Here is a 27613-nt window from a genome sequence, read left to right as displayed (position 1 = left end):
TTCCAATCATATTTGAAGCAATTCAAAACCCTCATGTTGAACAGTGCGCGCCTGAAGTGTCTCAGCTGAAGGAAACAATTCATTATTTATCGGCTTTTATATATATCGGCCTGATTTTCTTTATCGGAAAAAAAAAAGAACATATCGGCCAAAACCGATAACATTAAAAATGAACATATCGGCCAAAACCGATATGGCGGCCAATATATCGTGCATCCCTAATGTTTTGTGTCCATGTCCATTCACTGTCATTGCGTTTGTGCTCATTGTAATCCTATAGAAAACAGAAACCGTCCTGGTATGGAACAACATGGGCGAGTAAATGACAAAAGTAGAATTTTTGATGAACTCTCTCTTTAAATGCAGTGATTTAAGTCTCATCGAAGCTTCCAGGGCCCCTATCAGCTTTTATTTACCACTTATATGAATGTATGGGGCCGAAGAGTGTTGGATTTCTATTATTTAACGATATATGCTTGTATTGTTTCTTCCAAAAACACTAGTTTCTCAGTAGTCCCTTTTTTTCAGGGAGTGTTTGCCTTCTAGTGGTATTTAATGTTCAACATATTAAATATAGAAGAATGTATTTGCATTTGCTGCGACAGTGCAGTTCTCTTCGAATCATTAGATGTTTTAGCCTGTGGTAAATATGTAAATGATGCATTCGTAGAGAGGTATGCTGGACACTAATCATTAGTGCTGAATATTTAATGTCTTCTTCTGTCACTTCGACAGACATTTAGAAGCAATACAGATGAAAACATGTAGCCAAAATCCATTTCTCTGAACACTACAACATGCACCAGAACAAGAGTTATTTTTTCTCTTTGTCACTAAGCTGGAACTTCCAATTAAATAGTTTTTGAAATGAAACTCGAGTCCGTTCTTTTATTGAGTATCGCACTTGTTATAGCTTTAGCATCTTTCATTAAATACATTACATACAAATTATACAGTCCATTGTCACGTTTTAAGGTCAGTTTTTTTGACACCTGTGAATATACACTTTAAAAAAAAATTTATAATATCTTCTGATTTTCAAAACGAAATCAAACTATGAAGACAAAGAAGGATGACGTCACCGTGAGAATGGAACGTTCCAGTGTTTCTGCACATGCTCAGTCGAGCTCCGAGGAGACTCCGCCTCCGGATGGACACGTGCACGTAAAAAAATGTAGAAAAATATAATGCTAATGGAAAAAAAGCAGATAAAGTGTGTGACTTTTCAGTGATTGTGAGGAAAAAAACAAAACTAACACAAAGGCAAGAAGAAAAAAAGAGAAAACGCCTATGAATGAGAGTTGAGCAGTCGCTCCAGTCGTCAAGCAGAGGTTTTACTACACTTCTCCTTCAGTCTCACTGACATGCAAGTCATTCTGAACGTTCGTACGGTGTAACAGTCCACAAGGCAATGCTCTCCTTCAGGATTATGTGTGTGGAAAAGGCTTCTCGTCAATTACTGGATCTTTTCCCCCTTTCATTTGTTCCCAAAATGCCAATGAAAAACAGAAATGCAACTAAAATCAGGTTGCACACACACACATACACACACACAGATAAAAGCCCGGATCACCACCAGGTGAAGAAGGGTCTTCTGCTTTGGAAGCTCTGCGTGTAGGACTCGCTGTTGGCCCGCTGCGGCGCTCGTGCCGTCTCCACGATGACCGGCGGCATCTGGACCAGCTGGAGCGGCGTCTTGCCTTCCCGCAGCGCCTGGCTCAGATTCAGGATCTAGAGGAACACGAGCGGGAACGTCTCATTCGGAGAAGTGAAAGCTGCTCGCCGAGTTTAAGCTCATTTGTTTGCAATTTTAGGCTGAATAGTTATGAACCATATTAGAGGTGTAATACCATACCATATGAACCATAATACCAGGTGTAAACAGGGCCTTTGGGGATTGATTGATTGATTGATGTGGAAAAAAAATATTGTGATAATATTTTTAGCCAATTAGCTTGGCCCTACTATACGGCCATAACATTGAAAATGTCCTTGCACTGAAGTTCCCAAGAAGGGAAAGGATTCATGGGAACTTCAGTGCAAGGACATTTTCAATGTTATGGCCGTATAGTAGGGCCAAGCTAATTGGCTAAAAATATTATCACAATATTTTTTTTCCACATCAATCAATCAATCAATCCCCAAAGGCCCTGTTTACACCTGGTATTAAGATGCGTTGTGGAAACAGGGCAAAATTTAAATCACAATATTAATTTCATACCATTAATGGAGAAGGAAGTGCTTACCAAATGTTTGTTAGACCTCAAGAATGAATGTAAACATAACTTGTTTGAGAAAGCTACCTTTTAAATTATGAACCCAACCCATGAAGTCCGTTTTACTTTTCTGAAAATTCAGTTTTATCTTTTGATTTTTTTTGTTTGATTTTTCTGGATTCTGCGTTCATCATCGTCAAAATGGTTTCAAATTAAGCTAATTCATAAAAAGTTAACAATTTAAGCAATCTTTTCAAATGTAAATAAAAGGAAAATGTAATCCAATGAATCCACCAAAAAACAAAACAATTTACATTTAATGAATTCTGTGTTTTGTGATTTAATTCAAATTCATCATCATCAAAATGGTGTCTAATAAAATGATTATTTCATAAAAAGTTACACCCTATTTTAAGGTGACGTAGTTACATTGTACTTACTCCAATAATTATTGACTATTATTAATTAACTACATGTACTTACTATAGGGTTAGTTGCATGTAATTATGCATAATTTACTGTTATTACTATAGTAAGTACATGTAGTAACGTGTAACTACGTCACATTAAAATAAAGTGTTACCTCATAAAATGTTAACCAACCTTGTAAAATTTTATGAAAAATAAAATAGCAATTAATTGTATTTTTATTTTGGTCAAATAAGGTGTTGCACAACATGTATACTGTATATAGATTAAAACATGGAGAGAAAAAAAATGTATCACACATGATTTTCCTCAAAATTATTATTATTATTATTGTCAGTAGTACTTTTTACTATACAATAGTAATATATTTCAAATATTGTAAATAATAATACAATAGTCATAATTTCAAGATAAACCAACTATTTTAGCGGGTTGTCATGAAGACTTTTGAGTTTCAGTGTGTATTTGACGTCAGACTCAAATAAAATATTACTCAAAAGTTTAATATCGATATTTCTCAATGTATATCAATTCTGATTTATTGCCCAGCACTACCGTATAATATTACTATAAAGCAGATTAGTGTTTTCAGTGTCTTTAAACACAACTAAAGAGATGTGAAAGACTCACCTGCCCCCTCATTACTGAGATCTGCTTCTTGAACTGGCCTCGGTCAAAGCCCGGATCTTTCTGTCAGAGTTAAAGCAAGTATAAAGTCAATACTGAGCATTAATTTCATAAAATATACAAACGAGTTCCCAGCTAAATTGAATGACTTGCCTTAAAAAGCTCATATAGATCTTCCTCGAGGTCTTTGATGAAGTTTGGGTCGGAAAATTTGGGAAGAACTAAATCTCGGATCTCTTGGGAAAAGGCAACTTTAGCCTGTGGCAGCCACGCCCAGTAGAACGGATCTACAGGAAAACACATTCATTAAAAACACTGAACTACAACAAATGAATGAAAACACCTCAAGTTGCAGTGATGAAGTTGGTATTTAATACTTATGAAGATTACAATGTGATTGGCCAGTAGATGATCATGTGTTTGTGAGGTGGGTGATGATTGGCTTACAGGCTCTCCATGAATCCGGGTGTTTGAGAGGGAAGGCCAGACCATTGTCAATGGCTGCCAGTTTAATGATGGGGTCCTTCACTAACACCCAATCACTGTCCTGGATGATAAACACAAACACGAACATGAAAACATAAGAACGGGATGGAAAATCTCCCATAAATATCTAAAATAGCGGCTGGTCACTCACCCTGTTGCTTGACGTATCCATCGGGTAGTCATATTTTATGAGCCAGTTGTCATTTCCTCGGTCTGCAGATCCATGCAACCACACAAACACAAACAATGTGTGTTAAAATACAGACAATACATCCTCTGGTGCTCTTTGCATGTTTTAATTAATTTTCTTTTATACTAAATTATATTTACGCTGTATTTATAATCCATTTATTAACTTTTTGAGCATAGACCTGAAAATTAAAATTGTAACTTAAACTGTTGTAAATCTTGAATACTTTATTAGAGCACAGACTTAAGTTTGATCTCTTTTTAAAGACGACAATTGGCAGATTATTGCTGAAGTGAAAAAAAGTTTAAAAAAGTAAACTTAAAAAAAGTAACAGAATTTTATGTGTATTATTATGAAAAATGCACAAAAATACTATTTTCAATTTGTATATGAAATATATATTTTCAAAAATACTTTTACTCTAAAACTGCAAGAAAATCTAACAAATCTAAACAAGCTGTGTCCAAATTTGAGCTTTATATCTCAAAAAATTTGCTTTCGGTGAGATTTTGTTTGGCTGCAGTACCAAAAGTTTCCACTAGATGAAATTTGTCTGCCATTCATTTCCAATGCGGTCCGCGAGAAGTGTGACAAGTTTATTCAGGACCATTTAAAGACCCACTCCGATGAAAATCATGTTTTTCTAGGTGTTAACATGTTCTTGTGGCATTTTTCTGATGTTAGAGGACATATCTTGAGAAAAATAAGCTCAAAGTTGTATTTCTGAGTATTTCTACATTCAAATGGCTGTGAATCAGTAGCAGACGCTAAAATGCCGGCTAAAATAGACTGGAGTTGTGACGTGGTAACTCCACTGGGCGGGGCTAGTTAGTTAAAAAAGTTAACTCTCTGTTAACTTAACTTCATCTGTGTTAAAGCGATGTAGATTATAATGTAATGTAATGTAATGCGTTTTACAGGGGCTTTTTTGAAGTTGTGTTTTGTGTTTAATTTTCTCAGCAGCAGGGTCAGATACACACACACAAGCCGTTGCATGTCATTGTGAACAGAGCTCCGATAGTGGCGCTGAAATTGGAACACATACTGTAACAAATAAGTCACTTTTCACCGTCGAGTTTCGCCTGTCGCAGTCGTTTGTCCCCTCGTGTGTCAAGCCCATCACTCGTGAGAGAGTCAGTCAGTTTTTCCAGATAGAGCGGTGACATAATAATCCCGAAATTCCGAGCAATCCACTGATACTAAATATGTCCTGATTGATCACTGTGGGAGGGATGAAATATCGAGGCGAAGTCGAGCTGTTTTTTACCGCGACGTCTCGGAGTGAACTAATGATCGGTGATCAGAGCTCTCAGCAACGGGGAGGGACGTCTCCGTGCCAACGGCTCCGCCCACAACGCAGAGGCGAATTGCTAATGAGCTACTGCCGCTCTGCTGAAGCGAAGTCCCAGAAAACAGCACAGGTTTTGAGATTTTGGCTAAAAATGGCATAATCATAATTTAAAGACCACTGGGAATGTTTAAAAATAGCTCAAAATATGATCGGAGTGGGACTTTAACCTTTTCAAATCATGTCCATGATTTTCCATTGTTCACATAGCAAGTGCCAAAACCTTTACCAAGTTTCGTAACATTCCAATAAAATAAATAATTCAGAAAAAAAAGACCGAAAAGCACCAGGGTTAAATAGTTTTTTCTGTCCATTTGTGTGGCCTTTGGCCGTGGTTACCTGTGTTTCTGATTATGTAATCCAGCACCACCAGTCTCTCGAACTGTAGCTGGAGTTGGCGATTAGTGTTTTCGGGTAAAGGCTCGGCCTCGAACCGCCGCAGCCAGAAATCTGCGTCTTTATACCCCTCTACGAAGAGCTGGAATGAGCCCACCTGCAAAAGCCAATAGAAACCAGTTCACAAATCTACGACAGCCAACAGAAACTAGCATCACACAATGATGTTAAAGTAACAGTGTATGAACCTACAAGAGCCAAAAATGTGTCATCTTCCTCCAGGCAGAAAGGTGGCGCTGTTATGAAGCTTACCTTAGGTGGCAGGCCAATCCGGTGGAAGCGTTGGCCCACCTTGGGCACTTTTTCTAAAGCTAACCTCTTTCCTCTGGACTTTACTCGGTCGATGGCACTGTAATTAAAGGTCTCGCTTGCTAAATACACCACCTAAGAGAAAGAGAGAAAGAAAGCACAGTAGTAGTCTTAGTATTTGAGTTTCTTGCCATACCGGCTATTACATATTAAACATGTAACAACATAATCATAAGTACATTATAAGTATTGTATCATAAGTACAATATAATGAAAACAAACTTCATTAAACCAAAAAAACATGTCCAAAAGTAATACAATTCTATAAAAAATCATTTTGATTAAAAACTCTTGATTTAAAGGCGCTGTCTCATAACATTAAAGATTAGGCAGTCCAAAATAATATGTTTTACAGACAAGTTGGTACTACAGTATTGAAAGAAAGCACAGAGAACGCTTTATATAGGGATGGGTTCACACTTGTAGTTCGGTTTGCTTGGTTCGTTTGGTCCAGACCACATAAAAAAATACATTTAGTCCTGATCCGCTTGGCGTTCACATTCACATTTTACCACAGAACCTGAAGATACTGAACCTAAAGGCATAGGATATACGTTCACAATCTGATTGGTTGGCTTTTATTATGGATATTTCGCAACAGAACATACCGAACATCCAAACCAACGCTGTGTGCTGGGATTAATGCGCTCGCTGTGTGTGCGTAGACTACATATGATGGTATTTTGACCAGCTGAGAACCCATGAAGTGCTTATAAAATGTGTAAAAGAATCAAAACAGCAGCAGGAACCCCGCCATCACTCTCACACACACACACACACACACACACACACACACACACACACACACACACACACACACACACACACACACACACACACACACACACACACACACACACACACACACACACACACACACACACACACACACACACACACACACACACACACACACACACACACACACACACACACACACACACACACACACACACACACACACACACACACACACACACACACACACACACACACACACACACACACACACGCTGTTAAATTTAACTACACAATTAGATAATACCAGTTTAGCTCAACCGATTACCAAGCAATGCTTCATTGTGTTCAGTGTGTGTGTAAAAAGAGCATTAGCAATTAAAGAAAAAACACTTCAGCAAAACATGATCAGCTCAACGTGTCTGAATAATATTTGCTCCCAAATTTTGCATACATTTTACTGGTAGTCACTGTATGAAGAATATTTGGGTATAATGTCACAGTTTAGTTTATTTTGCTCTCCACGCTTACTTACATGAACTATAGTGTCCTGCACACTAGTAAAAAAAATGATCCAAAATTATATCTGGTGTCTGAATTTTTTTTGGTTTGACTGTACACCCTAGGACATGTCTGTCTTCTCTGTCAACACTCAGCAATAGCGCACGTGTGTGTGTGTGTGTGTGTGTGTGTGTGAGGTAACCGTTATGTTTAGCCGTGCGGTTGACTAGTTTGTTTTCATGCGTGCCAACAACAGGAAATGAGAGAGGTTGACTAACAAGCACGAAACCATCACGACTAAATGTTCTCACGTCCTCGTTCACCTTTGGTTTTGGTTTCAGTGAAGATGCCTGTGTGTGTGTGTGTGTGTGTGTTGTTGTTGTCATACCTTGGTGCGCGGCACAATGTTGAGCTCTAGTTTCTGGTCCACTAAACTGGCGCCGGCCTCTGACAGGTAACCCTGATTCAACACCAGACAGTCCCGGCCGAAGCAGCACGGACAGCAGAGCTTCTGCAGCCATTTGGTCCACTTGGGGTTCAGCTGGCCGTACGGCTCCTCGTTCTTTGGTTTGTAGACTCCGATGACCTTCTGTTGGGGCAAGAAGAAGATATTTCAGCTCACGTTTTCTGAAGCGGCAACAATCTTGCTCAAACTGTGAAAAAACATTTAAAGTCAAGAGAAAAATCCCTTCAATGGCTGCTACCGTACACTTTATATCTCACATCTAAGGCCATGTTTACAGCTGGTATTAAGATGCGTTTCGGTCGATCGGATCACAAGTGGACGACGCTAAAGGTGTAAACGGGGTTTAAAGCGTTTTGAGCTCGTACACTTTCCACCGCTTCCAGAGGAAGTTGAAAACACCGGATTTATTTTGTAGTGTAAACACTCATGTGGTCAAATGTGTTCAAACAGCCACAAAAGACTGTCTTCTCTCCGTCTACTGATCTAATGCGTAACATTACGGGAAGAGCTCGAGCCAGACGGGGTTTAAACTTTGACTCAAGTTTGGTTTGAAGATGAAAAACGTATCAAGCACAATGTTCTCTCATCATTCCTGATTTCTCACACACACACACAGCGTTCGGCTGATCTTACGTCTGTCAGAGCAGAAACTAAAGCTGATGCTCTCCGTGTGTTTTTCCGTCTCTCCGGTCTCGTTCATATGTAAATAGCGTGAGCTTATTTCATCCATTAGATCGAAAGATCTGAAAAAACACACATTTACCCGCCCATAGACCCTCTCCTCGAAGAAATCAGGACAGAAGTGTTTGAAAGTGGACAGAAGAGACAGATTAAAACACCAGGTGTGCACGGGAATGTGTCTCCCTCGTCTATGTGATCCGATCGACCAAAACACATCTTAATACCAGGAGTAAACACGGCCAAAATCACAACTTCATGCTAAACCAAGTGAGCTACGTTTTCAGCAATCACAGATGCTTTCCAGAAATGTGTAATTCTTTTGAGATTAAAACACTGCAACTGGATGGCAACCATTTACACACTATCATTCAAAAGTTTGCCATAAGTAAGATTTTTATAAAAGTAATTAATACTTTTATTCAGCAGGGATCATAAACCGTGATGGTAAAGACATTTATAATGTTACAAAAGATTCTTATTTCAAATAAATGCTGTTCTTTTGTCATAATCGAGTGATTTCTGAAGGATCATGTGACACTGAAGGATCATGTGACACTGAAGACTGGAGTAATGATGCTGAAAATACAGCTTTGATCACAGGAATAAATTACATTTGAACACACACTCGCATAGAAAACAGTTATTTTAAATTGTAATAATATTTCACAATATTACTGTTTTTACGGTATTTTTCATCAAATAAATGAAGCCTTGGTGAGCAGAAGAGACTCTTTCAAAAACATAAAAAAATCTTACAGACCCCAAACTTTCAAACAGACATGCAAGTTTACACACCCAACAAAGTTGACTCAACGGTTACTCATTCTTCCTTGTTTTCAGACACATCAGTGATTTCCCCATCTAAAAGTGACCTTTAACAAAGACTTCATCTGGTCTCCGTGACTCATCTCTGATTTGATTTGAAGTGAATGAGAAACGGACGCACCGCCTGACCGTGCATGTGGTCATGTGCTCAGTAGAGAGCCGATGAAGCTCGCAGGCGTTCACTGCCGAGAGGTCGACACCAGCCCTTCCCCGTTCGAGATCAGGGGCCGCTCGCAGAAACTGACTGCAGGAGATCTAAATCTCTTTTCATCTCTCCATAAACATCAGAAAATACGGTACACAGCCAGAAAAAAATAAATGTCACCATGTTTTTAGGAATAAAATGTAATATAAACCAGGCGAATTATACATGAACAATCCCCTCTGAAATAACCTTCAGAAAATAAATAGGAATAAAACTAGTTTTTTTTTTAGAAAACAGCCGTATGTATTTTAATTGAGTTAGTCATAAAAAATGTTTATGTCATATAAGGCCATTTTTGTACAAGTTAATATGATTCGTTAGGGTCTAAATGAAAAGTTTGTAATATACTTTAATTAAAAATTCTCATTAGTATTGTAAGAAAACACTCATTTTACCTGCTCAAAAACAGCTCTTGTTTTCAGCACGCCATTTAAGTGCATGTGTCTTTAAATGATAATGAGCTTAGCTGACCCCGCCCCTCCGTTCTGTGGGACCATAGATATCATATATAAAGGCTAGATGTCTTAAGGCGGAGTCTCGAACGGCATCACCCGGCGGCCATCTTGTCACAGGCAAGCTTTCTGGTGGGCTCTGTGGTATCTGATGTAAGTTGAGTGATCTGCACGAACAAATACTCTTATCTCGCTGAAATCTTGACTGATTTACAAACGGTTTGGTTTCTTACAAACGTTATTAACATGGCTATAATTCTGGATGCTAAAATATATAATATTATACTTACTCATAAGTATGCAGTGTCATAACTACATCTCTGACGTTTATAACAAACCAACCCGTTTGAAAATCGGTAGAAAATTGAGCAAGTTACGGTTATTTAAAAAGTACATGCACCATTAACACAATGTTACAAGTGAGCGAGCCCCCTGTGGCAAGATGGCCGCCGTGTGCGGACGTCGACCTCCATTGGCCAGCAGCGCGGACGAGACATCTAGCCTTTATATATGATATCTATGCCTCTTACCATAACGTGGAGATGCATGCGCTCAGTGTTATTGTTAACATGGCCAAACAAAGGTGATTTGACTCCGGGATGAAAATAACAGCATCTCGACGACATGGCGACAAACACTCTACAAACACAACTCTTCCTCTTCTCTGTAGGAGCGCAACAAGACCACGCCCCCTTTTTTTGTGTATTCCTGTGTGCGGAGGTTAGTCAAAAACTGTTCTAGTGACGTCATTAAAGCAGGAAGTAGAGGATGTAGTCCAGACCGGCCGTTCGCTTTGAAAGGGGAAATCAAATATCTCGCTTGGCATTGAACTTTGAGCTTTATAATTTTACAGGTATTATTAATGCTCTAACAGCAACATTACACACTAGCTAAAGTTTAAAAAATGGGATCACGAAGAAGTTCGACAATTAAGGCTCGAACAGGACGTTTCTGAATGGTTGGTTAACGAACGTAACGTCACTTTGATCTATCTTTGTATGTACTGGCAGGGTAACGTTAGAGTAGTGAGACACGAACGCTATGCGTTTACTGATGTATACGTTAGTTCATTGACAGATTGATGTTACAGCTAATGGTCACGAAAAACTTTTTTCGGTAAATGTAGGCTTGTCAGTGATGAATATCAAACTTTACACTCACTTCTTCTGGAGGTGCAGCCGGAACACGAATAGTTGATACCGATTCTTTTTTCAGGAGCAGCTTCTTAAGCAAAACCAGCTTTACACTGACCCGCGTTGTATGCAGTCTGGTGAGAAATGATTCGCACAAACATGAACTATGATGACTGCTCGCTCAAGGCACCCGTTGAAACGCTGCTGTCAATTAACAATCGTGGGAGGGGCTTGTGACGTCACACCACGGCTCGATTTGAGACGGGGAAAAGTCTGTACCTCACCTCTTTTGGGATTGTGTTCATGTAGCTACCTTTTGGAAGACATTTTGTCTATTTGTACGTGCTTCTTTGTAAGTAAATTTTTCTTTGGGGTTTAAGGAGGTCTTATTTGGTTTTTATAACTTTGAAAAAAAGTTTTTTGTACACAAGTGTAAATTTTTGTCTGTCAAACCACTTTTTATAATTTTTTGCAATGACCTGAAATATTATTTGCGTACTATCTCTATTACAAAGACTTCTGTACTTCTTTAAAATCAGTTACATTGTGCACAATGTATAATATTTATGCTTTTTTTATAATGAAAATATAAGGGACTCGAAGCATTTCTATTTCTCTTGAATTTATTTTAAATTATATGTTACCCCTGGCTCATTTTATTTATTTTATTATTATTATATTTTGTTATTATTACTTTATTTTTTTATTACTTTATAACTATATATTATTGTTGTTCTTGTAGATGAAACTGTATTTGCTGTTATGTTTGTTGAATAAAAAAAAAAAAAAAAAAAAAAAAACATAAGGAGATTACATTTTTTTATCATTATGTGATGGTTGTGTACAGGCACTGCCAACACACATTTCAGTGCAATCAACTTGTAAAAGTGCATGTACCATTATATGACCCCTTTAAGACTGTTCATAACTTATTAAAGTCAGTTACATAGAAATGTAGATTAGTCTAATTTGATACCCAATAGTAAGACTGATTACCTCTAACTAACTGCAAGTTGCTTGTACTAGTCTTAACACAATGGCTATAAGAGAACACCAAACTAACATCAGATCAGCTCACCTATGCCCCCTACAGGCCGCAGTGTTTAGCACTGTCTGAATAACTAAACTCATCATGACTAATAGTCATGCCCAAATGATTGAGGCCAGACTCAAACACTCTCCTAAACTACTCCATAAATGAAAAATTAGTTTGTTTGCAGCTTGTGTGTTTTTTTTTGGTCACTTCTGACTGAAAGCTCACAACCTTTCCCCTGTATTTTCAGATTAAACATTCATTAGACTCTTTAAACTACTACACCTAAATTAAACCAGAGCCGAATAACACATTGGGCCGGATAACTACCACAGGAAACGTAGTAAATCTCAATTCCTCTTCATCTTGTTGGAGTGAAACTGTTTGTTCATCTTTTCTATAAGGATTAACATTCACTCAGTTCTGAACAGGCACAATAAAACAATCAGTCGGTCTGTGATAAATACAATCAATAGAACTAATTTTAAACTTTGAACACTCGTCGAATCTAGAGTTGTGAAGCGAATCAAAGTGCAAAGCCCAGAGTTTTGACGCTCTGTGATTCTGTGGCTGAATGAAAGAAAGCCTCGTACTCGTCGTCTAACACACTGCAAAGCCATAATCGCAGGAGTCATACGGCAGAAATTAGGCGGGTTAACGCATGTGACAAGTCTTAAACCAGGTCTTAAGCTATGACTCTCTCATGGTTATTCCAGGGTTTCATTTAAAGAAGTGAGGAACTGTCGATTACTGATGAAATACCCATTATTACTAAATAACCCTTCACAGTTCTGCCTTTTTGAAACACTTTTGAAAATAAACCCCTTTAAAAACACACTTCTCTCTGCTGTAATACTAGATGTCAGGGTTGTTGTTGTTAATGTAAAACTATTAAAAAAACATTTTCGATCCAAAAAGAGTCATTGAATCATTTTTATAAAATAAGTTTAGTCCATTTTAAATACTAAAATTAATTTAAAAAAATTAAGCTGAAATAAAAAATAAAGCTAAACAGAAACATTTAAAAAAACTGATAAAAATTGCAAAAGCACATAAAAAATACTTTAATTTAAATACAAATAAAAAAAAAATCAATAAAAAGTGAATCAAACAATTCTAAATACTATAAGTTTAAAATAATACTAAAATAGCAATGCACACAGGAGAAATCTGTCATTATTTCTAAACACTTATTTAGAAAGTTACAGCCCGACTGACAGCAATGACCAATAAAAATATTCAGGTCATGTAATATTTAACTTGATAGTACTTCAGCTCAAGACTTACTGACACTTATGTCTTCTCTGTAAGCAAATGGAAACTTTACAATAAGGAGATAATGCATTTACTAACATTATTGTTAGCTCAGGTCCATTTAATAATGTTTACAGATACAACTTTTTGATTTTAATACTGTATATTGGTAAAACGTTAACTGGGATTAAAACTGTGAGCATAGACGTGAAAATGCACTATCCAAACTTAAATGGTTGTAATTCATGAATGCTTTAGAATACAGAATAAGGTTGGTCTGTTTTTAGAGAAGACACTCGGCAGATTATTGCTGAAGTGAAATGTAAAAATTAAAGTTTACTGTAAGGCAAATGTACTGTATAATAATATATATATATTACAAAAATAAATAAAAATTGCTATAAAATCAAAGCCATATGTCTAACCAAGTTGTATTCCAAATTTGAAGTTAATATCACAAAAATTAAAGTTCCCATGAGATTTTGTTTAGGTGTAATACCAAAAATAGCCACCGGGTGAAACCCACAATCCATAGAATCTTTTTTGATGCGTTCTCCTGTAACAAATTTATACATTTCTGTCACAATATCACTTCTATCACAAAACAGTCGCCAAATATGAAACCTTGAGACTCGGACCTTTCCAACGATATGTCATTTGTCAGGATTAGAAAAAAACAGAAAAAATAGAAAACATGACTCCGCCCACTAGGGGAGGAGCCGCTAAAAGGATTTAAAGTACCGTTTCCGTGGTAACTCAATGCCCAATATAAAAATGGTTTTCCCATGTTGAATTTTGAGTGTCTATAGCTTTCAAATGATACCTAACTTATGACGATTAATCAAATATGTGACAAGGACACCAAGCGGTTAACAAATGCCTTAATTGTTAGTTAATTTCAAAATGAAGAAGAAGAAGAAAAAAAACGAATGTTATGTTAATAAATGGAATCTTATAGTAAGAAAAAAAATTCTTATAGTATTTTCAGTGTCTTTTATGAGAGCTGTTAACCCTGAATTCAGGTTTCATATAAAAGTAGTAGTGCGTATCTGCTGGGTAATTGACTGCAGATAATAAAGCACTGCCCAGTCGTTTCTCTGAAGAGAGAGAGAGAGCTTCAAAGAGAAAGTGCTGGTAAGCCTTTATTTTATCGATCAAAGACTTTGTGAGCTGCCAACCGAGGCATATTGCCCAAAAGCAGTCTAATGTTGAACTACAGCCCTGATATAAAGCTGTTCTCCTGTAGTTCACATCATTCATGTGTTTACCTCCATTTTACCTGTTTTTATCTCCACACATCACATGTCTCATTCAACATTTGTATTATTAAGGATTGCACATCTGGCTCTGAAACAAGGATGAAGGTGTGAAAAAGTTTCAGAGTGTCAATATCACATTAATTTGATAAAAACACATAAAAGTGCCTGCAGTTGAAGAAACGTCCTGTAAAAGCTCAAACTTCAGATTTGTGTTTTGCATCACTCGAGGCCTGACCTGATGACACAGCTGTTACTGTGATCTCATCGATACACAGTTACACACACACACACACACACACAACACGCATGAAACTGATTGTATGTAACGATTACAGATGTGATGAACTCTCACCCCTGTTGAATCTTTGACGAAGTAGCTGCCGCTGGAGCCCTGGTAGATGCGCTCCGGGTAAATGCCCTCCTCGATGGCTCGCTCTGCCTTCCGGATAATCTCTCTAAACTCCGGGTCCTCCGGGAACTCGTTCCCGTGCGGGTCCCGCGGCGACGCGCCTCGATCGCGGTCCAGGAGCGGCTGTCGCTCGCGGCTCCGTCCGGGACTCCCTGCCGGCAGACGCACCACTGAGCCCGGCGTGCCTCCAAATCCACCCCGGGGACTCGTCGGCTCGGTGGGACCGTAGCTGAAATCGTTAGAATCGCGAAGCGGCGAGACTAGCGGGCTCGTTTCGTCCATCGCGGAGAAGGAAGTGGGGGGAATGGGGGAACTACTCGGGACAAGCGTTTGTTTGTTGCTGTAATGAAATGATGCGGCTTCGTACAGCAAATCGCCAACAAACAAGTCACATGACAGCCCTCTTCCGGATAGAGGCGGGGACGCTGCGTCATCGCATTGACATTGGCCAATCAGCGCTCGAGAACGCTCTTGTTTTTCCATATGCGCACTGTGATTGGTTAGAATTGCACCACCCACATCGAGCATGTGACAAAGCACAACATCACTCGAGTTAACATTAGACTTTTAAACGTTGAGAAGATATGAATATGAGTAGGGGTGGATATGTATGCATAGATTGTGTACATATGGGAATGTTATTGTTTTATATTTTTTATGTATATTGTTATGTTGTGTTATGTTATGGTGTCCTTGTGTGTGTGGTGTAAAGTGAAGAAGACAAAGACAAATTTCCACTTGTGGACAATAAAGGAACTAAACTAAACTTAATTACAACATCAGAAAAATGTGTTTTGAAATTAATGTTTTACATATTAAATTATGACCACAGAAACATGAAAAATAAAACATGGAAATAAGAAGCTGTTAATTATATATAAACAATGGAAAAGTGTAAGCCAGCAGGCACTGATGATGCTGCATCAACGTATGTTGCTGACGAATATACATTTATGCATTTAATGCATTTGACAGACGCTTTTATCCAAAGCGACTTACATTGTATTATCCTATACATTTATACATAGGTATGTGCAATCCCCTGGGATCGAACCCACAACGTAATGCTCTTACCACTGAGCTACAGGAAAGCATAAATAAGTATATAAAAAAGTCTTTGTGATCTATAGACTATAGTAATTGTAAACATATAATCACTCTTATTCCATGCTAAACCCAAATTATTATTATTATTATTTTATGGGGCGCAACAGAAAGAGCTGAACACAGAGGCTGCTCTCCTCCTATATAATGGAAGTGGATTGGGACTACAGGTAAATAGTCTGTTTTTATGGTTGTCCATTAATTCAGCTCAATATTTTTGTGTTCCATGAAAGAAGATGTTATAGGGGATTAAAATGTCATGTGTGTGTGTGTGTGTGTGAGTAGATGACGGAATACATTTTTTGGGGGTGAACTGTTCCTAGGGTAGGTAGGATTTATATAAAAACTTTTTACCAAATTTGATTAAACTTTCTATATATATCAATGCATAATTAAAATGTAAGTACTCTGATAAAAAGAGTATAAAAATCGAGTGACTCTAGACCGTTTAATCTTCATTAAACACAGCTCATTATTTCCATTCGGGACGAATCACAGGATTGGCTTGCGCGACTGTCACTCGACGTCGCCATGACTACCGCCGTTATTACTGGCTCTGCCCACGTGCGCGCAGTCGCGCACCCGTTTTTAGGTGGGAGTGAATGGAATTAATGAGCTGTGTTTAATGAAGATTAAACGGTCTAGAGTCACTCGATTTTTATACTCTTTTTATCAGAGTACTTACATTTTAATTATGCATTGGTATATAAAGACAGTTTAAACAAATTTGAATAAAAGTTTTTTTTAGACAATTCTGACCTACCCTACCTTTAAGAACGGTCTTCCGATTAAATGTTATGTAATGTAAAATGAAATCTGTAAATTACCACATAGGCCTACATGCACAACTTTCTTTGTCAATCATCTACATGACTCTCTTTAGGGAAGTGTTCGCTGTGTGTTCCTGTGCTGATGATTAGTCACGCTATTATCATTATGTTTTGTGAATTATTATAAATTATAAAAAAAAATTATGTAGGCTAGGCTATGTACTTTACTGCATTGCTTTACCTTGAGTTTCGTATCCTATTTTTTGTGTGATACATGTGTATCCCCTGTGTTCTTTGTTAAAAAATAAATAAATGACTGTCACGCGTAGGGACGCGCCGCGCCGCGCCACGCGCCGCCGGTCATATGAGCTTGTTGTAGCAACACGCGTTTCCACGGGGAGGAGAGCGCAGGAGACCCTCTGTGCAGACATGATGAGGCGTTTACTTTATGATGCACAGTTGATATTTGACTTGGCATTTGAGTGAGTCTGTCTGATCAGACCGATGGAGTCAGCGAGGAGCCCGACAGCTGAAGACTGTTCCCCGGTCGGCGAGCTCTCCTTCGGCCTGCAGAAGCTCCAGTGTCAGGACGGGTGAGGGAACCGAGCTCTGCTCTTTACACGCCGTTCAAACACTGCACTTGCTCTGAACTGGGGCAATATTAGGGATTATTTATTCAGCAGTAGGCTATACATTTATGCATTTTTTATGTGCACGTTTTCTAAATTATTTCTAATTACTATTGATATGTTTTGTGAAAATGTAGGCTACTATTGTTATAATTTATTGTTAATAATATTGTTTATATTAATAAATTATTGTCCAGTAATAATGATAACAACAATAATTAATATAATATATATTAACATAAAAGTAATAATTGGTAATATAATTCATTAATATAATAATAATAATAATATAAAATCCATAAAATTAAACCTAAAGGAAATATAAAACATTTTGTAATTCAGATGCAACTGCCATATTTGGTACATTTAATGTTCATTTAGATAATATTTAATGTAGTTAATCATTATTAGGATTGCTTTGTCTCATAATAGTGGTCATATGTGTCATCACTTTTTAAATAAGAAACGTATTGATTCATGTAAAATGATTTCAAAGTAAACTAATGAGAAGAAAATATGCTTTCCCCCCCTCATACTACCCTTTCCACCACAATGAAGTGATATATGTGTTACTTTATTGTAATTTTGACTCTATTTATATTTTTAACTATATTCCCATCAGTTGCAATTGTGCCCATCAGGAATAAAATACACACGATTCCACTAACTTCAATTTCTTTTTAGAAAAGACTGCAATTTTGTTTTATTCATCTGCTCATTTGTCTGATTTTTTTTTTTTTTAAGGGGTTTAAACTGGTAGTTGTATGTTAACTTATATTTGATGTCCATTTTCTGTAAGTCTGAGTCTACAGAGCTCGGCCCCCTGGAGAAAGCTTGTTTTGACGCCTGAATGCACCAGTCCGCCGCGCTACACTCTCTCCAGGGACAGAGAGACGCCGACAGGTCTGGACAAGAGCCTCACACACACACACACACACACACACACACACACACTGCTTAATTAACTCTCCTCTGAGGACACTGTAAACTCAAGCTCTTCCAGCTCCGTGTTTTTTGCACAACTGACAGATATAATAGTTTTATCCAGTCTGTCTGTTTGATCAAGAGTATTTCCTTGTAGTCACGTCTCTTCAAATGTTTCTGCTTTAGATCCAGGGTTGAAAGCATAAAGGAAAATTCATAATGGAAATTGATCAGATTGACTTAAAACACACATTTACATGCATATATTGTTTATGATATTCATTCCAAGAATTACTCGATCACTTGTTCATTAACTGTTCATCCTCAATTCTGAATTTCAGTTTCATTTACAGTTATTTTTCTTTCAGTCTCTGCAGTGAGAAGACGTCGAGCAAGGTAAAATAAGCATGACCTCATACACTCAAAAAAATAAATTGTTGAATGAACATGATTTAATCGTATCACCCATTATGCATCTAAGCAAGATTTGAATATTTTATTTGAACACAATATTGGTTTGTAAATTGAACATGATTGTAATATGTCAATGCAACTTCTTTGCAACTAATTGAATCAACATGTTTGTATTGTGTTAGACTAATCAAATGTATTCTCATTCACTCAAAGCACAGGAAAGCAGAATCACCAAAGGAGAAAATATAATTTGTAAGTCACCATTATGGAGATCAGTGTGTGTTTTAGTTGGGCTCTTCACCCTTAAATTATTATCTTTAAGTTTTGTTTGGCTGCTGTACATAAGTTATAACAGCCAGATGAACAAATAGAAATTATTATCTGAATGTGTTGGTTGTGTATTAACATAACCATTATTTCACAATCATTTAACCTGAATCACTGAACTCTTATAGAGTCCAATTTATGAGTTAGGTTTATTTTATTAATTTAAGCTGCATAATATGTTTAGCCTTTTCAATGAAATTAAACGATCAAATCAATAAAAATAAAAAATATATATACACATTTCTTTTTTAGGCACACACAGACATCAAGATTTAACATATGCATCTCAGCAATGGTGAGAAACAGATCACCTCTGATCATAAGCTCATTATTTATTCATGCAGCAGTGCATGATGGGAGCTATGAATGAGTTTTGATTGGTGCAACACAGAATGCACTGCAACATGCTTTATAAATGTCACCATTGTTGATATTCATACACTGATTATTGATGTCTGTGTGTGCCTAAAAAAGAAATGTGTATATATATATTTTTTTTTTTATTGATTTGATCGTTTTAATTTCATTGAAAAGGCTAAACCTATTATGCAGCTAAAATTAATAAATTAAACCTAACTCATAAATTGGACTCTATATGAGTTCAGTGATTCAGGTTAAATGATTGTGAAATAATGGTTATGTTAATACACAACCAACACCATCATATCACCGTTCCTATTTGTTCATCTGGCTGTTATAACTTACGTACAGCAGTCAAACAAAACTTAGTTAATAATTTAAGGGTGAAGAGCCCAAATAAAACACACACTGATCTCCATAATGGTGACTTAAAAATTATATTTTCTCCTTTGGTGATTCTGCTTTCCTGTGCTTTGAGGGAACGAGAATACATTTAATTAGTCTAACACAATACAAACATGTTGATTCAATTAGTTGCAAAGAAGTTGCATTGACATATTACAATCATGTTCAATTTACAAACCAATATTGTGTTCAAATAAAATATTCAAATCTTGCTTAGATGCATAATGGGTGATACGATTAAATCATGTTCATTCAACAATTTATTTTTTTGAGTGTATTAATAATGCAGCTGATGAATAATCTGTGATGTTTGTCTTGGCAGAAGCCTGTCACCCGAGTCCTCTTCAAGCACGGTAGGACACGCACAGCAATCCAACACAGTAAAAGGAAAGGAATTAATTATTTTTATTTTGACATTATTTTGATCTCATGCTTCTTCAGCCCGTGTGTCTGTTGAGGGGCCGTCACGATTCTCCTGCCGATAAAGACACGGAGCGAGCCTTTGTCAGTAACGCTTCTATACACTCTCACTCACATTAGCCCGCATATTATTTATGCAACCAAAATGTCCTTTGAATTATGCATGTAAATGTAATATGCACCTAATTATTCACCTTATTTGTAACTTAAATGTGCAAGGCTACAGATGTCATCCGCTTCCAGTTATTTAAACTGAACAAACACATTGCAAACTGGTATTTGTCATCAGATTATTATAATTTATTATCATAATCATAACTCGCAATTGGTAACGATGGTAATTATGACACACTAAGTCGCAATTATTACATTCTAAATCAAAATTATGACATACAGTCGAAATCATGAGCAAAAAAGTCCAAAATAATGACATACCATAATAACATAAAAAGTGGATATTATGACATTCAAAGTCTGATTTATGACATACTAAGTTGTAATGGTGTGATTCAATTATGACAAAAAGTCAAAATTATGACCTACTAGTCATAATAATTACATAAAAAGTAAAAATTACAAAATTCTAAATTGAAATGATGACGTAAAAAGTCAAAATTATAATATTCAAAGTCATTATTACAAGTCATAATTGACATTCAAAGTTGAAACTATGAAATAATAATGACATAAAAAGTCGAAATTAATAATTATGACAAACTATGCCATAATTTCGACTCATAATTTTGACTTTTTAAATCTAATAATTATGTTTTTTTGTCATTGGTTTGCAATAATTTTGATTTTTTTAAGTCATGAATTTTGCTTCCATACACATTGTTTTGTAGCGCAAATATTTTGACCGTTTACTGCACTTTTCTAGCTTTTTCAATATAGCGGCCTATGAATCCAAAGTCTAGCACGATTCACAGAAAACTTAATTCCGCGTTACAAAATAATGTGTGTATCTTGGCAGGTGTGATGTTGGTACTTTGCACTGTATTGTTGTGGTAAACTGGGTCACACTCATACATAGGGCGTGTTTTATTGCAATCTCACCTGCACTGAAAGTGAAGGCGTTCACATTTGTCCATCAGAAGCGTCTGCGAGTGCGTCTGTCCAGCAGATTCTCCTCCAGTGAAGAGGGCAGGAGCTGGAGGCAGTGCCGCAGTGACCCAGAAGAGGACGCCCGTGTCCCGCGACAGACGCATGCGCTCGACCCAACGGTGAGCACTCTCTGCCTGTCAATCATTCTGGCCGGCATGCTTTATGATATTATATTCTGATATATGTGACCCTGGACCACAAAACCACTCACAAGGGTCCATTTTTTTTAATTGAGATGTCTAATCTGAAAGCTGAATAGGCCTACATAAGCTTTCCATTGATGTATGGTTTGTTATGATAGGACAATATGGCAGAGATGCAACTATTAGTAAATCTGGAATCTGAGGGTGCAAAAAAATCTAAACATTGAGAAAATCTCCTTTAAAGTTGTGCATTTATGTTCACGATTGTACTGCAGTCACTCACAAAAATACATTTTTGATATATTTACGATAGGAAATGTACAAAATATCTTCTTGGAACATGATCTTTACTTAATATCCTAATGATTTTTGGCATAAAAGAAAAATCTATAATTTTGACCCATACAATGTATTGTTGGCTATTGCCACAAATATACCCGTGCGACATGTGACTGGTTTTGTGGTCCAGGGTCACATTTAATATACGACAGACGGGTGCGCTCGACCAAACGGTGAGCGAGGAGAACCACTTTTACAGGAGAAACACTCTCTGCCTGTCAATCATTCAGGCTGGCATGCTATATGATATTATATCTGCTATATATCCCTGTTCATCTGCAGGCCGTTGAGAGGTTCGTTCAGCTGAGGTCACGGCGGGAAGCCCCGCCCACAGACGTCACTCAGGACGACGTCGCTGACCTCACACTCATTGGGGACTTCAGTAAGGTCAGTTCTGCGAAACCGAAATGATATGTCAAAGTGATGACGGGTGGGGTCAGTAAGATTGTTTTTAAGAAATTAATTATTTTATTCAGCAAGAGCACATTAAATTGGTCAAAAGTTGCAGTGAAGACATTTATAATGTTACATAAGATTTCTGTATTAAATAAATCCTGAAAAAAATATAGTGGATAATAATCATAAATGTTTTTTGAGCAGCGAATCAGTATATTAGAGGATCATGTGACACTGAAGACTGGAGTAATGATGCCGAAAATTCAGCTTTGATCACAGGAGTAAAATTACATTTTAAAATATATTCACATAGAAAACAGTTACTTTAATTTGCAATAATATTTCACAATATTATAGTTTTTACTGTATTTTTGATCATATAAATGCAGCCTTAGTGAACAAAAGAGACAAAAACATTAAAAATCTTAGAGGCCTCATACTTTTAAACACCAGTAAGTTATTGATTACTAATTTTCATGCCTTCAAAGGGTGAATATTTCGAATTGTTAGAGTGACTCATTCCCAGTCAGTCGTGTCTTGACGCAATTATCTCCATAGCAACACCTGCTTCCTGTCGAGAGAGCCGGCCATCGGGGGCTTCACTGTGTCAGCGCACAAACCGTAAGAAATCATGACTGCTCTCTAAGCTAGGGTGGATAGAAAGCTGGTAAAGTATTCCCATTTTAATGCAGTTTCATATTAAAAAAATGTCTTAATCACAAAGTAGCTTTGAGACACTGAAATATAAGTTCCTTGCCCAATTATTTTTTGGGTTTATTTTAACCCCTTATCAAGCGCCCCCCTTTTTTTTAATAGACATGAAAATGCACATTCTGAACTTAAATGGTTGTGATTCAAGAATGCTTTGGAATATAGATGTAAGATTGGTCTTGTTTTAAAGAAGACATTTGGCAGATTTTTGTAGAAGTGATATAAATTAAGAAAGTTAAACAGAAAAAAAGTTATAGAAGTTTGAGTTTATGAAAATGTACAACGTTAAAAATTGAATTATTCATATTTTATATAAAATATATATTTTCAAAACCTGGTGGACTCTAAAACTGCAAAAAAATCAAAGCCAAAAATCTGAACAAGCTGTGTTTCAAATTTTAGGTTGAAAAAATGAGCTTTCAGTGAGATTTAGTTTGGGCGCAGTACCAACATTTTTCACTAGTTGACATTACAGCCCATATAAGGGCGCCTCCATTTCCATATGTTGTTTGAGTGATCAACCATTATTTGTACAATTTTCATACAATTTATGAAGTAGACATCCTATTCAGAAGTAGTATTGGAAGTTTAGCAGATTTTGAAATGAATTCAACCTCTAAGAAACACAAAAATAACGCATTATAGCTCGCTGCCACATCACAAATGGTGAATCTATTATTTTTTTCTTTATATTTAAAATATTTTCAGACCTTTTTTTCTAAAACAATTGAACGGATGCTATCTTTTGAACTCTTGGCATGAAAACAAACTGAGGTTTCTACCATTCTTTCATGATTTTTCATGTTCATCACTATTTCAAAATAAAGGTCTGAACACGCCTTAGGAGTCTGAACATATTCTTGTTGCAAATTGATAAATTACGGCTCCTCTGTAATGTATTTTAAAAATCAGTCACCAAAAATGAAAACTAGAGATAGATTGTAAGCTTTCAAATTATATATAATTTGTCAAGATTGGTTTAGGTTTAGTATAGGATATTACTGTTTTAAATATGTAATGGCCGTGGAGCCAATAAAAGGGGATGTACAAGTATTGTCTGCTCCTGACCTGTAGGTGGCGTCTCTGATCAGAGGTCAGTTTGGTCCTGCGGTTCAGGACTTCCTCATTGTCGACTGTCGTTACCCCTACGAGTACCAAGGAGGACACATTAAGGTACCTTAAAATATTGAGAGTTTTGTCAAACCAATGTTTGTGCCGACAGATCTTCCTATCGTGACCTTTAGGCCGTGTGTCCACCAAAGCGTTTTTAACCTGCTGAAAACGGCTGGCTGTTCTGAGAGCGTTTTGGCAGCGTAGTATGTTTTTTTCTTCAGGTGAGACCAAGCATTGGCACAAGTGCTGAAAAGTGAAGCCAAAGCGCCTCGATCACCCCCTGGTGGCTGGTCCCAGTATAGATTACAAACCCCGCCTCCCCATGAAGTCTACTGGACGTGATGGAAACTAAATCAAATTACACTTCGAAAAAATTTTTTTTTAAAGATGTTTTGTCATTTTAGATAGTTTTTATCACGCTGATTTAAGTTTAAGTGTTCGTTTTTTTAAATACGTTTGGTCTTATTTAGTTATTTGATGCTATAAAAACGTGAATGTGACGTCATGATTGACAGCTGTGATTGACAGCTTCTCTAAACGAAGTAGTCACTAAGGCACCAACTTGGGGGTTTTGGGGGGATTTTCGGGAGGAGATTGGAGCTTCAACTTTAATTTCTACATGTCCATAACTGTTTATTTCACACAGTCAATTTTTTATTAACCGTTTCTGCGGGAGTGACGGCGGGACCTTGATATCGCGGCTTTACTTCCTGCTCACTACAGAAGCAGGTCCCAAATCTGCGCAAGATGTCAGCGCCATATTAGGACTTTGGCGGCTTCACTTTTCACCAATGGAAGAGAGTGAAGGGCCGTCGTCCATCTTTTTTACAGTCTATGGTTGAGACATTTGCTTGTTATGATACGGAATATCCGCGGAAGTGTTCTAGTATCTCCTTTCACAGATGCTTTGTTTCTGTATTGTTTCTATACAAAAATATCGATACAATGCAAAGTATTTGCTCTGGCTCTTGTTTTTAAATTATTTTGTTCCATTATTATGCTTGTTGTTGTCATCTGTTGACGTTGTACACGCAGAATGTGGCGGTTGGTCAGTGAGGTATTAGCCCCGCCCCTCCTCCACTGTGATTGGACGGCTGGGTAAAAAGTGACAGTGATGAGCGCTGCGTTTTACCCAAAGCTGAACATTCTTCAACTCTCGGCGACCGGTAAAAAAACGCTCAACGCTTCAGCGTAAAATAGACGCTCAGTGCCTCGTTACGCTCCTGGCGTTTTAAAAACCCGGCGCTCCCATTGAAAACAATTGGAAGCGTGAAAAAAAACTTTTTGGTGGACACAGGGCCTTAAGCCCAATTTATACTTCTGCGCCGTATCCTCTATCCTGTAGGCTACGCGTCGGTTTTCATTTATACTTCTGCGTCTTTGTCAGCATTAACGCACAATTACACATGCAGAGGGAGCGTGTGAAACCCGAGGGAGGGGACCAATCACAGCGCTTGCGATCCACAGAGAATTGACGTGTTGTTACATTTTTGGAGAGGTGGTACGTCAGAGTACGCGGCTACGGCGTGAGTTCGACACAGAAGTATAAATTGGGCTTTAGACTGTACTGCACTCATACAGGGCGCAGTGAACCTGTACACGGAGTCTCAGATCCAGCAGGCGGTTCATCAGGATCATCCGTCCGACTCACTCCCAGAGGACGAGGGGTCATCGCCACGGAAACTGATAGTGTTCCACTGCGAGTTCTCATCGGAACGAGGACCACATCTGTGAGAAACACGCACACACACACACACACACACTCACTGAGTGTGTTCATGATTACTCGAGCTTCTTACCCGTTCAACAGGTGTCAGTATCTGAGGAGGCTGGACAGGTGTGTCAATGCTCAGGTGTATCCGAACCTGCACTATCCTGAGCTCTACCTGCTGCTGGGGGGTTACAAACACTTCCACGCCTCCTATCCGGTACAGTCCAACAACACAATGTCTCACTGTCTTAAGGTGCACTCACATTAACTAAATATAAGCTGCTTGGGGGTTTGTGGAAAGGTTTAGAGATAGACAGTGTAAAATTTAAATAAATAAATAAATATGAAAAATCTGACCAATCAGAGCAGAGTAAACCAATCACAACAGACTGAGTCATCTGACCAATCAGAACAGAGCAAAGTAGACCAATCACAACAGAGCAAAGTAGACCAATCACAACAGACTGGGCCATCTGACCAATCAGAATAGAGAAAAGTAGACCAATCACAACAGACTGGGTTATCTGACTAATCAAAGCAGAGTAGACCAATCACAACAGACTGGGTTATCTGACCAATCAGAGCAGAGTAGACCAATCACAACAGACTGGGTCATCTGACCAATCAGAGCAGAGTAGACCAATCACAACATACTGGGTCATCTGACCAATCAGAGCAGAGCAAAGTAGACCAATCACAACAGACTGGGTCATCTGACCAATCAGAGCAGAGTAGACCAATCAGAGCAGAGTAGACCAATCACAACAGACTGGGTCATCTGACCAATCAGAGCAGAGTAGACCAATCACAACAGACTGGGTCATCTGACCAATCAGAACAGAGCAAAGTAGACCAATCACAACAGACTGGGTCATCTGACCAATCAGAGCAGAGTAGACCAATCAGAGCAGAGTAGACCAATCACAACAGACTGGGTCATCTGACCAATCAGAGCAGAGTAGACCAATCACAACAGACTGGGTCATCAGAAAGGAGGGGTTTAGAGAGACTGAATCGTTGAACAAACTATTTTAGACTCTTTGAGAAATGAGGTGATGCTTGTACTGTATTATATAATGAGAAAAGTGAAGTGTTTTGACCTTGGATGCATGTAAACTACCGTAGGAGACAGACTCCACAGTATGTGCCGCATGACAGTCCCGGTGTGTCTCTGTCTCAGGATCTGTGTGACCCCTGCGGTTACGTGCCCATGCGCCAGCGCGAGTACCGGGAGCAGCTCCACGGGTTCCGCAGGAAAAGACCCACGCGGCAGCGAAGACGACGGCCAATCAGAATGCATCAAAGAACGACACGTTAAATGTTATATATATATTTATTTGTATGATCTTTCATGTACGTCTGTCAAGTCAACTATAATGTAGGCCTCTTAATAAAGTATTTCAAACACTGACTGCGGTTTATTGATGTTTTTTTAAGTGATGAAACAAAAAAAAAGGAAAAGGATGTATCACTTATCTTTCAGGATCATATTTAATAATATTGCAAAATTTCTTTAGATTTTCGTTGCTAATACAATAATACTAAAGGAAGTGCTAGATCTGTGGAAAAGTTTAGAGAAAGACAATGTAAAAATAAATAAATAATAAAAATATGATTAAACTAAAAAGATAAATCAATTAAATAATAAATAGTTGATTTAAAGTTGTAGACTACAGCACTGTGATAGAATGTGATAATTGAACATAATAGACATTTTCCAAATCATATTTTACACATAATGTTTATTTTTCATAGTATAAATTAGGTTTATACATGAAACTAGACT

The 27613-nt window shown here is 37.6% G+C and overlaps 2 protein-coding genes across 3 annotated transcripts; one reads left to right on the top strand and one right to left on the bottom strand.

The window, feature by feature from the left end:
- Positions 1–525: 525 nt before the first annotated feature.
- On the bottom strand, positions 526–15398 carry pi4k2a (phosphatidylinositol 4-kinase type 2 alpha). Its single transcript, XM_079616266.1, has 9 exons — positions 14901–15398; positions 7629–7829; positions 5945–6076; positions 5636–5789; positions 3910–3971; positions 3720–3819; positions 3426–3559; positions 3276–3335; positions 526–1731 (listed from the first exon to the last, which is right to left on the bottom strand). The coding sequence occupies exons 1-9, from the start codon at positions 15237–15239 to the stop codon at positions 1570–1572; spliced, it is 1344 nt and encodes a 447-aa protein (XP_079472392.1). The 5' UTR covers positions 15240–15398; the 3' UTR covers positions 526–1569.
- Positions 14317–27269, top strand: cdc25d (cell division cycle 25 homolog d). 2 transcript variants are annotated; one of them, XM_079616313.1, is made up of 13 exons: positions 14317–14423; positions 17161–17424; positions 18260–18363; positions 18753–18780; positions 20213–20243; positions 20332–20394; positions 21405–21533; positions 22179–22283; positions 22851–22913; positions 24078–24176; positions 25698–25846; positions 25927–26044; positions 27008–27269. In XM_079616313.1, the coding sequence occupies exons 2-13, from the start codon at positions 17336–17338 to the stop codon at positions 27143–27145; spliced, it is 1116 nt and encodes a 371-aa protein (XP_079472439.1). In that variant the 5' UTR covers positions 14317–14423; positions 17161–17335; the 3' UTR covers positions 27146–27269. The 2 variants fall into 2 exon arrangements, with proteins under 2 accessions (XP_079472439.1, XP_079472440.1); XM_079616314.1 differs by lacking the exon at positions 14317–14423 and having other exon boundaries at positions 16859–17424.
- Positions 27270–27613: the final 344 nt, after the last annotated feature.

The sequence above is a fragment of the Phoxinus phoxinus genome (assembly GCF_949152265.1).
Source record: "Phoxinus phoxinus genome assembly, chromosome: 6".
In the NCBI taxonomy this organism is placed as follows: Eukaryota; Metazoa; Chordata; class Actinopteri; order Cypriniformes; family Leuciscidae; genus Phoxinus; species Phoxinus phoxinus.
Note: the sequence above shows the minus strand (reverse complement) of the source record. Positions and strands in the feature narration are given on the sequence as shown.

Coding starts and splice junctions, on each gene's coding strand:
- pi4k2a (XM_079616266.1), bottom strand. CDS start 15,239: ATGGACGAAACGAGCCCGCTAGTCTCGCCGCTTCGCGATTCTAACGAT. Junction 6,077..7,628: donor ACATTGTGCCGCGCACCAAG/GTATGACAACAA, acceptor TCTTTCTCTTAG/GTGGTGTATTTAGCAAGCGA. Junction 3,820..3,909: donor TGGATACGTCAAGCAACAGG/GTGAGTGACCAG, acceptor TTTATCATCCAG/GACAGTGATTGGGTGTTAGT.
- cdc25d (XM_079616313.1), top strand. CDS start 17,336: ATGGAGTCAGCGAGGAGCCCGACAGCTGAAGACTGTTCCCCGGTCGGC. Junction 22,284..22,850: donor TCATTGGGGACTTCAGTAAG/GTCAGTTCTGCG, acceptor TTATCTCCATAG/CAACACCTGCTTCCTGTCGA. Junction 25,847..25,926: donor TCGGAACGAGGACCACATCT/GTGAGAAACACG, acceptor CCCGTTCAACAG/GTGTCAGTATCTGAGGAGGC.